This window comes from Panicum hallii, chromosome 4 (assembly GCF_002211085.1).
Source record: "Panicum hallii strain FIL2 chromosome 4, PHallii_v3.1, whole genome shotgun sequence".
NCBI classification, from domain to species: domain Eukaryota; kingdom Viridiplantae; phylum Streptophyta; class Magnoliopsida; order Poales; family Poaceae; genus Panicum; species Panicum hallii.
The window spans coordinates 24660031-24670487 of record NC_038045.1 but is presented as its reverse complement, the minus strand read 5'-3'; the positions used below and the strand labels follow the sequence as shown (position 1 = coordinate 24670487).

At 40.8% G+C, this 10457-nt stretch overlaps 1 protein-coding gene across 1 annotated transcript; it reads right to left on the bottom strand.

The window, feature by feature from the left end:
* Positions 1 to 6347: 6347 nt before the first annotated feature.
* On the bottom strand, positions 6348 to 8954 carry LOC112890404. The gene is made up of 6 exons (XM_025957299.1): positions 8319 to 8954; positions 7279 to 7859; positions 7089 to 7203; positions 6909 to 6965; positions 6751 to 6848; positions 6348 to 6666 (listed from the first exon to the last, which is right to left on the bottom strand). Exons 1-6 carry the CDS (start codon positions 8952 to 8954, stop codon positions 6348 to 6350), a joined length of 1806 nt encoding a protein of 601 aa, XP_025813084.1.
* Between the last annotated feature and the right edge of the window lie 1503 nt (positions 8955 to 10457).

Here is a 10457-nt window from a genome sequence, read left to right as displayed (position 1 = left end):
TCTCGGCCCCGAGCCTAGAATTGTGCCCACCCACTTGTGTGGCCTTTGTACCCGACCGTGTAGTGTGTAGCCGTACTCCCCCCAAGTGTTGTACCTCAGTGTAATAAATAAAAACTATTTGCACTTGATGCTTGTTAGTCTATGCGATTGCCGGCAGTAGGTGGAGTCTGGCTTTTCAAAAATAAAATATCACTTAATTTCAAATCTAAGTCTCATAAGGGTTTTACCAAATCCGCAGACGGCCCCTAGGCGTAACAACAGGGCCTTCCAAAGACGGGCACATGCCACTCCAAGTACAGAGAGACAACAGGGTATGCAAGGACATGCCCCCGACCAGGAAGATCAGGAAGATCAGGAAGTGAGCCAGCAGGGAGGAGAAAGCCAAGTAGGAGCACAACATGCCCCACCCCCACCGGCCATTGACCTGGTGCAAGTATTGAACAACCAGAACCTCTTACTGGAAGCTTTGACCAATGTCGTCACCAACCCAAGGCCCCGTGAGCAGAATACAAATGACAAACTGACAGCCTTTCTGACACTACTAGATTTTACCCCTAATGCAACGCCGGAAATATGTTGCAATATGCCCTTTTTCGGTGCAATAGCCACAATTGCACCCAAAAAATTTTGTAAAAAAGTGATGCAAAAGGTCTTGTGGTATTAGCCTTCAACCACGAATGTCTTTTGTTGGTTGCAATTTTTTTTCTATTACAACACAATTAGGCGTTGCAAGTAGCATCTTAGGGTGCGCTCGTGTAGGTTGCAAATTATCCTATTGCGACGCATCTGCTGTTGCAAAAGGTTCAATTGCATCTTACCCAATGCGTTGCAATGTGTATAATCTTGCGTTGCAAACCATTGTATTGCCACTAACGTGTTTGGGGTGCTATAGGGCAAGCACCTTTATTGCCACTAACATTGTTTTGGGTGCAATATGTCATTACCTCTATTGCCACCAAGTTTGTTTGGTTGCCACAGGTATACAGTTCTATTACCACCAAAATCGTTTGGAGGGTATAGTTGGAGCACTCTATTGCCATCAAACTTGATTGGTTGTTAGTTGTGATCTCTATTGCTTCGTGAACATTTTGGTGGGAAAAAGTTCATGCCTCTATTACCACCATAATATTGGGTTGCTACATGTGGAAAGGTGTTGCCTCCAAACTTTTGTAGGTATTGCCACATGTCTATTGCCATGCTCAATTATTTGTATCACCATCAATAATTTAAATCAATATAATACATGATCAAAAATAATGAAGCATTTATATATCATTCATGAAACAAGATTGAACAATTAACTGTAAAATTCCTTGACACACGTAGTTCTTCCCAAATACAAAGTAATAAGTTCGCAACACCAGATTGTTTCTAACACACATAGTAGCTTATTTTGATAACAAATAAACAACTTGATCAGCAAAGGGTGACTTCAAGACGATCTCATCACTTGATCAGGAAAGGGTGACTTCAAAATGGTCCCATCATCACTTGTTTGCTCCATTATTCGAACTGCCTTAGTTTGCTGAAAAGAAAGAATTACATTTGTTATCAAGAAGTGAGCTGAAATATGAAAAGGAGGCAACAACATCAGGCAGTCATAAATTTTGTTGTGCATCATAAATTTAACAGAATTATGGTAAATACTTTGACAGTAAAAAGAAACATTCACAGCAAATACTTTGACAGTGACAATAGAATTCATTCACAGCAGGTAGTGGAGAACAAAAATTTCACCTCCTGTCTTTTTGGCGGCTTGACGTCTTTTAGCAGCTTCATCCTTTAGCTGTTTTGTAGTAAGGAATATAGGAACTGTTGTTGTATTTGCTTCTTTGTTGCTTGCAGATGCGGTACTTCTTGTAGTGCGAATGCCGTTTGCCCTTGGTATATCAGTGACATGAGATTGAGTCTTTTCCTGGGAATAAAAAATGTTAGAAGGAAATAATTAGGTGCCATTCTGTTAAGTATATAATGATAGCAGTAAAAAGTTCTCAATTCACAAACAACCTGATGTGAAGGGACCACATCCTGTGGGGTTGGCTGAACTTCTTCAGTGACATTGTTGTTTGCCTGCATTGATGTTGTAGGTTGGACAATCATTAAATGGTACAGACAATTAGATACAGAACCTAACTAGATAAAGTCATTCAATAACTAGCTTGACAATCAGGTTTTAACTAGCTTGACTACTACTTGCTGAAATGCTGTCTGTCCAGGTGCTGCCTGCATCATCGATAGGAACTCTTTCCTAAGCGCTTGTAAATCATCCTCCCTTGCCTTTTTCATTTCATCGATCTGTCGTGCATGTTCTATCCTTTCAGCTTCCCTGTCAGCTTCCCATGTTGCAATTTGTTCTTGTAGCTGCTGAAATGATCCCAAGAGCTCAAGGTGTTCCTGATGCTGTTGCTCTGCAATACGAATATGATCTTGGCGATCCGCATTCAGCAGTTGCCTTCTAGTTGGCCTTTTTGCCAGATACCCATTACCATGCAACCTGGTTGACTTGCATGCTGTGACTGCCTTGTATGCCTTCTGGAAAATCTCATTCTTTTCCGTTTGGGTAATGAAGTTTCCATCTGCATTTGATTCTGCCTCAGAGATAAGGCTGCTTGCTTTGTCCTAACATTTATAAGGCACAGATGCTGGAATTAGTTGAAGAAGAAATTGCCTGTATTTTTTACTTGGATGGACTATATTAAGTTATGTACTAATTCATTTAGAACTCACATAGACATCCCTAGATTCTTGGTCTTTCCACTGCCCATCCTTACTATGAGTTATGAACCAAAGTTCCATATCATTGGGCTCCTCACCAGTTTCTGGGTCTCTCTGATATGCCAAGAACATAACAAATTAGTAATTCATGCAAAGGTTGTATATGCGAACTTGCAGTTATTACCTTCTCATAGCTGCACTGAGCAAAAGGCTTTGAGCCTGACAAATGTGTCGTCTTTTTATGGCCTCGAATCTGAGAATTCTGTATGCTCCTTGCCTACAGAATACATAGATTTGAACAATTTTAATGACTCAGACCTATTTGTCTGAAATATGAAATGTCAAGAATGGTAACAAATGTGGAACAAACCTGGAATTTTGCAGTCCTAAAATACTTCAACAGATAGTGCCATTCAACAATATCTAATTCTTCAGGCTTATGTAGCATTCTCTCGTGGTAGCTGTTGTATGCCTTGGCTGTAGCACTGAAAGTTGAACGCCATCCTTTGTACCGCTCCTTAGCAATGCCCCATATGATGCTCCTTGAAGTATCATTATCCTCAATGTCCCACCTAGCCTGTTATATAGTTTATAAGAACATGTAGGTTAGTTGTTATGTTAGTATATAATTTAAATTTGTACAGAAGCAAACATTATCATTACCAATACATCAGTTGCTATTGACTCTTTTACATCTTCATGGATATCTTTCCACGTTCTCACTCCAATAAGTGGTGCCCTTTTCCTTGTAAACATTACTATTTCATCAGTGAACGTGCGGTAGTTGTCACCTGCTGGTCCTCCAAGTCTGGAGAAGTCAAGTTTCATCTTCTGATTGCCCGCCCTGAATCTCTTGGCGGTTGCCTTCAAGCCTTTTAGGGTACCACGTCCTCTTTTCTTTCCATTTTCTGAGCCTATTTCATTGGATCAGAATTTAATAATAGATATTAAGCCACATAATATGCATATTCGGTCACAGAAAACTGAAACAAAATTAATCCCTAATAAACAGTACTTACTATTTCCGTTTCTCCAACGGCGAGCATGAGATGGTGGCTGCACTGGAGCTGTTGGGTTGCTGTCTTGACTGGAATGTATGTGACTGGTAGAATCCAAAAATGCTTCTGCAGATAATATTGTCACATGAGCTAGCATAATTAGAAGTTTGACGGAGAATAGTAATTTGTTTGACAATTAGGAGAGGGATATTACTGATGTCATCAAGTTTTCCTTCAACCCCCAACCATTCTTCGTATGTCTTGATTGTGTCGTCCCTGTACATATCTTGAAACTCTGAAAACGAACAATTATATCAGTCAAGAGCGCATTGATTCTACAAATATTGTTAATCTGCTATTTCCTACTACAAAGGTAGAAAATTAACTGGGATATTACTGATGACATCAAGTTTTGTGAAAACATTCTTTAAGTGATCACTTGCTGTTTATTGACTTCATTTTACTGGGAGGGGAACTCAAATATTTATGCATCATTTAACCAAGCTAATGAATATATATGAAGCACAAGTTTAAATATATCACCAGAAGGAATAACTTAAACATAATGGGCTTCATCATAACTCACCCATGGCTTGTTTCCTTGAATGCATATAAGCTAGCCAATCTTTATATGCATCTAATTCAGATTGTTCCTCTTCTTCTTCTTCATAGTGATCTGGGCTAACTCTTTTGGATTTAATTGGTGTTATGGACACACATCGGACTGGTACTGGATTCTTCGATAAAAGTAACCTGACCTCCCTCTCTGCCTCATTACTCTCTATCATTCTGAATGCATCAACATCGTAATCGATATCATTCAGTGTTGCTGCCGCAGGATCATTTGCACTTCTCTGCTTGTAGTACATGTAGTCCCTGGACCCATACCCCAATCTTGATTTCATTGTTGTTAGGTTACCAAGCGTGATTTGACTCTTGTCAATTTTATATGTCTTCACAAATTCTTCTCCCTCATCACTCCCCTTGCAAATTACATATATGATCCATTCATCATCCGCTCTGCATATAAAAGCAAATAATAGTTCATATTCCACATTGAATAAACATAAAACAACAAAGGAATCATTGTAGAAAGGATGGCAGGGGCAGTTGATCAGTTACCTTTTGTCAGACTCGTTGTGAGACGAAGGCAGCCAATTTTCTGGATCGTGGCAGTCGTCAACTGCATCTTCGGCGGCCGAATGGTTGGTTGCTCTTTGGAACGAAGGTGACCCAAAGAGCGAAGCCGCCGCCCTATGGCTGCTGGACATGACAGGTGGTGTCCCCCTCGCAGATGTTGGTGTGAACATTGCAGGTAGCATCGCCGACTCAGGTGTGTGCAGCGATGTCGACGAGGAATGAGTCCCCCTTGCTGCATCGCTGATCGTCGGCATCCTTCGCCTTCCGTGGAGAATCGTCGCTCTCGGGTGGAACCCTAACTGCGCCCAATGCCGCCGCCTTGCGAAGGGATTATGAGGAAGCCAATCGTCGCTCTCGGGTGGAACCCTAACTGCGCCCAATGCCGCCGCCTTGCGAAGGGATTACGAGGAAGGAGATCCAGGGATTACGAGGAAGCCAATCGTCGCTCTCGGGTGGAACCCTAACTGCGCCCAATGCCGCCGCCTTGCGAAGGGTCGGTTCTCTGGGGCTTATTATCAATGGGCGTTTAGGCTGACATGTGGGTCCAGTGATTTTGTGGCGCGGTAATTTGGCGCTGCAGATTTCGGATGAAAAAAGGGCGCCGCCTCTTTAGTATTCAAGACTTTAACATATTGCTTGTAGTTGTAATTTATTTAAATTGAAAATTTTGATTACTCAAACTTCGATTTTAGCTTGCCCATTGGATTCATCTAGCGCGATTACCCATTGCACATACCAGGGAGAATTTGTGCCCTAGCCGCTGCTGATCTATCTACCGGGTTGTGCCTTCGAGAAAAAACATAACTTGAGATACCTTCCATAAAACAAGCATAACTTTTCGCTCGGTTCTCCGTTTTGGCTGAAATTTTTACAGGAGCTTGGCAACGAAAAGTTGCACATACGATTCACCAGGCCGATCTCAAAAAATTCAAAAAAAATCAGGAAGATAATTAAAAAATTCAGTTTCTGTCCAGCACGCTTTTTGGCATACCTGTTTGATTTTCTGTAGACCACATCTGATCTCTGTTTCAGGTGAAACTTGGTGTGGTTCCTATTCTGGTGTTGCTTGTGCTGAGAAAAATATCAAAAAAATCATTGAAAAAAGAAAATCAAAAACAACTAGGCTTTGCACTAGTGCCTTTTTGGCATTGCTAGTACAATATTTACGGTACTGCCATCCTGATTGTTCTGTGAGTTTCTTCCATTGTTCTTTGTTCCAACTTGTTGTGCTACACGTAGGACACGTCTTAGCCAGCAATTGTGACTTGTACTTTGGATATTTATTGAACTTTGCACTCGATTTTGTTCCACATACACATACATTCTCCTTACAGAACAGACATTCAGGAAATTTATTGACACAGCATACAAAAATAAATTATCATCATCACTGGAAATGAGGGTGTAATGTACAAGTATGAAATAAAAAACTAATCATTCAGTGTTATAATGGACAAGTATCAAATACATCCTCAGTGGTATAATGTACAAGTATTAAATAAAAAAATCATCATCTTCGCCTTCTACCCCAAAAGCAAGTGGTGCAACAACTCCATCATCAATGTATGTGTCATCTTCATCATCTTCGTCATCGCCATCAAAGACCGCATTGTCTGGTTCGTCAACTGCTTCGGTCCGCACCTGAGCAATAACAGAGACATCCCCAGTTGTGCCTTCCTTGTCCGATCTTGACCAATTTGTCAAATCCTGTTGTTCATTGAGTAAATTATTGAGTTCGATACCCACATCAATTGAGTCTTCAAGTTCTAATTCAGGCATGGCGAACAAGTCCCTTGGTTTCAACGCAATAACACTGCTCCAACCAGGTTTCTTTACCAGATTCACATAAAACACCTGTTCCGCCTGTGTTGCTAGAATATAGGGTTCATTCTTATACCTGTATCGAGTAGTGTCGATATCAATTACTCCAAATTGATCCTTACTGTATCCTCTGCCTCTGTTGTTAGTGGCAGCAGGCACATCATACCAATCACACTGGAACAAAATAACTTCTTTTTGTCCAGGGAATTCTAATGAGATCATTCTTTTAATTACCCCATACCAGTACATGTTGACAGTACCACCGTTTCCCTTGACAAGCACACCACTATTCTGTGTTACGAGACTTTTCTCAATGTCAATGGTTCGAAATAACCAATTATTGATATAGCATCTATGCAATGTACGAGCTCGATTGTCTGGTCCTTGAGCAAGTGCAAACATCTCTGTACTTACTTCCCCTTTTGCATGTAGATCCCTGATCTTGCCCTCGAACCATCTTACAAATTGTTCCTCGTGTCGCCTTTGAAGATTTCTTGAACCATATTTCTTCAGTTCTTCCATATGCGCACTGCATAGAAATGTATATCACTGTTAGTTCCAAATATAATATTTGAAAACAATGATTTTCAGTTCTGTAACTTACTCGACCCATTGACTAGCTTCATCACAGTTTGAAATTATGTAGTGCCTCATCTTCCGCATCTCGTCTCCTTCAATGATCTGGATAGTCTGTCCTCTCCTGCTGTAATCCATGTCTGAAAATATGCTCAGACCAGATGGTGGCTCATTCACAGCAATGCTTTCATGTCGATTAACACGATTCAGTTTTGTGTCCACATCCAAGAATCTTGAGCAAAATGTAAGGCACTCCTCGAGTATGTATCCCTCAGCTATTGAACCTTCAGGGTAGGCCTTATTCCTCACATATCCTTTTGCAGTACGTAGGTACCGCTCCACTGGATACATCCATCTATAACATACAGGCCCACTAATTTTAGCCTCTTCAGCTAGGTGAACAGGCAAATGCATCATGATATCAAAAACTGAAGGAGGGAATATCATCTCAAGTCGGCAAACAGTCTCCCTAATTGAACTGCTAAGTTTGTCCAAGTCTGCTTGCACCAGCTCCTTGGAACATAGTGCATTGAAGAAATTACTAAGCTGAACCAATGCGATGACAACTTGTTCTGGCAAAATCCTACGAACCACTAAGGGTAACAGTTTCTGTAGAATTAGATGGTAATCATGAGTTTTCAAGCCAGACACCTTACATGAGTTTAGGTCAACACATCTTCTTATATTGGAGGAAACCCCATCAGGCATCTTCACTCCATATAGAAATGCGCATAAATTTTCCTTATCCTTCTTATCTAACTTGTACAATGCTGCTGGCAAGGTATACTTATCATTCCTAATCACAGGATGCTGATCTGGTCGTATCCCCATATGCTCCATATCAAGTCGGGCCTTCTCCCCATCCTTACATTTACCTTCCAATTCAAGCAGAGTGCCTAATATGCTCTCGCATATATTTTTCTCAATGTGCATAACATCCAAATTATGCCTGATGAGCAAAGAAGACCAGTAAGGGAGTTCAAAAAAAATACTCATCTTCCTCCAGTTGTGCCATCTTTGGTCTTCGTCACGTTTCCTTTTTCTCGATGCCTTCTTTCCAAATCTAACTTGTTCAAAGCTTTCAAACTCTTCAAGTATCTGTGCACCTGTCAGTGGTACTGGAGCCTCCCTGGTTTCAACCTTGTTGTTGAAGCTGACCTTGTTCTTGCGCCATGGATGGTCCGAGGGCAAGAAACGACGATGTCCCATGTAGCAGTGCTTCATCCCATGTTTCAACCACAAATAATCAGTATCTTTGTGGCAGTATGGACATGCAAACTTTCCTTTCGTGCTCCAACCAGAAAGCATAGCATAAGCTGGGAAGTCATTAATTGTCCAGAGTAGAACAGCATGTAATTTAAAATTTTGTTTAGTCTGTGCATCCCATGTTGGAACACCCTTTTCCCAAAGCTCCTTCAGCTCTAATATAAGGGGCCTCAAATATACATCAATATCAATTCCAGGAGATTTTGGACCAGGTATCAACATTGATAGCAACCAGTTAGATTGTTTCTGACACAACCACGGAGGCAAATTGTAAGGTATAAGGATAACAGGCCATATGGTGTATGTAACATTTTGCATCCCAAAGGGATTGAAGCCATCAGAAGCAAGACCAAGCCTAATATTACGACCATCTTGTGCAAACCATCCATATTCTTTATCCACGTGCTTCCATGCCAATGAGTCAGCAGGGTGACGCATTTTTCTATCTTTGACCAATTCTTTCTTATGCCATTGCATCTCCTCAGATAACTACTTCGACATGTACATTCTTTGCAGCCGAGGAATAAGAGGAAAGTAGCGTAGGATCTTCACTGGAAATCGCTTCTTAACAGTAGCACCATCCACAACCTCATTATCAGAGGTTTTATCTACAACTCTCCACCTAGACTCCCCACATGTGGGACATGTCTCCAGCATTTTGTTTTCCTTAAAAAATAACACACAATCATTCTTACATGCGTGTATCTTGATATAGTCCAAGCCTAGGCCTCGTACCACCCTTTGCACTTTATCCAAGGAGTCAGGGATACAATAGCCTTCAGGGAGAACCTTTGAGAACAGATTAAGTATGGCCTCCAATGCTGAGTTACTAATTCCGTACAAGCACTTTATCTGAAAAAGTTGCATGATAAAAGAGACCTTAGTTGCATCTTTGCATCCTGGATACAATTCCTTCTTTGCCTCCTCTAATAGTTTCAAAAATATCTCTGCTTCCTTATTTGGTTTCTCACCAGCATCTATGATTTGTCCATGTATAGAGCCACTGATAATGTTTCTAATCAGAGTATTAGTGGCAGCAGGATTATCACCTGCGTCTTCATCATCATCTTCTCCAAAATAAGGTGCTGCATCAGCTGTAGGTTGTGCATCTTCAGGTTCTCTTATACCAGTATTGTGATCAGGATTGACACCATGATTCACACGACCCTCAGCTGATGAACAAGTTTGGCCTTCGAATTCATTATTGATGAAACAATCACCAAACCCTCTAGTAACTAAATGAAGTTGAATCTGAAACACGTTATGATATCTTATCATGCATTGACATGTAGCACATGGGCACGCAACAGATCCACCAGCTCGTCGTGATGATGATGTGCCAAAGTTTTCAATAAAACTTCGGAAATTCGCCTTCCACACCTCTGAATGTCGAGGCAAGCGCATCCAACTCCTATCTGCGTGTGATGCCATTTATCTGCATGCATGTTTGCAATGAGAGATCATGATCTAGCATGGATATATGCAGGGGAGATATACAGTGGCGGGTCCAGGATTTGGATCATGGGTATTCAAAATTTGTAATGGTAAAAAAAATCACAACCTAAATCATGTTTCAGACCAAAAATTAAAATCACGCTAGTATGAGCACTTATCTTCCGTGAATCACACAAGTATGTTTCAGACCATAGATCAGTTAATTAAATCAAGAATAGAGTGGTGGAAATACTATCTTTGTTCTTTATTAGTGTGTGCGTGGAAATAATTCTTCAGTTCCCAGGTGCTGGAAATATCGAACAGGTTGGTGGAATTCTTTTTCAGTTCACAGATAACAATTGTGTTGGTAATACTGTGTGTGTTCTTCAGGAAATAAATCAAGAATAGACAGTATTTATGCAACAAAACAAACACAGTACACGCATTTTTTTCTACAGTAGTCAAACAATGTATCTACTTAGAATTGGTCTCGCGCGCAAGAGTACG

Bases quoted from the DNA above. Each gene is read 5' to 3' on its own strand.
- LOC112890404 (XM_025957299.1), bottom strand. From the start codon at position 8,954: ATGCGTCACCCTGCTGACTCATTGGCATGGAAGCACGTGGATAAAGAA. The intron at 6,966-7,088 runs GTAAGTACAGAG...CTCGTAACACAG, and splicing joins ATCTACATGCAAAAGGGGAA to AATAGTGGTGTGCTTGTCAA. The intron at 6,849-6,908 runs GTAATTAAAAGA...ATTTTGTTCCAG, and splicing joins TCAACATGTACTGGTATGGG to TGTGATTGGTATGATGTGCC.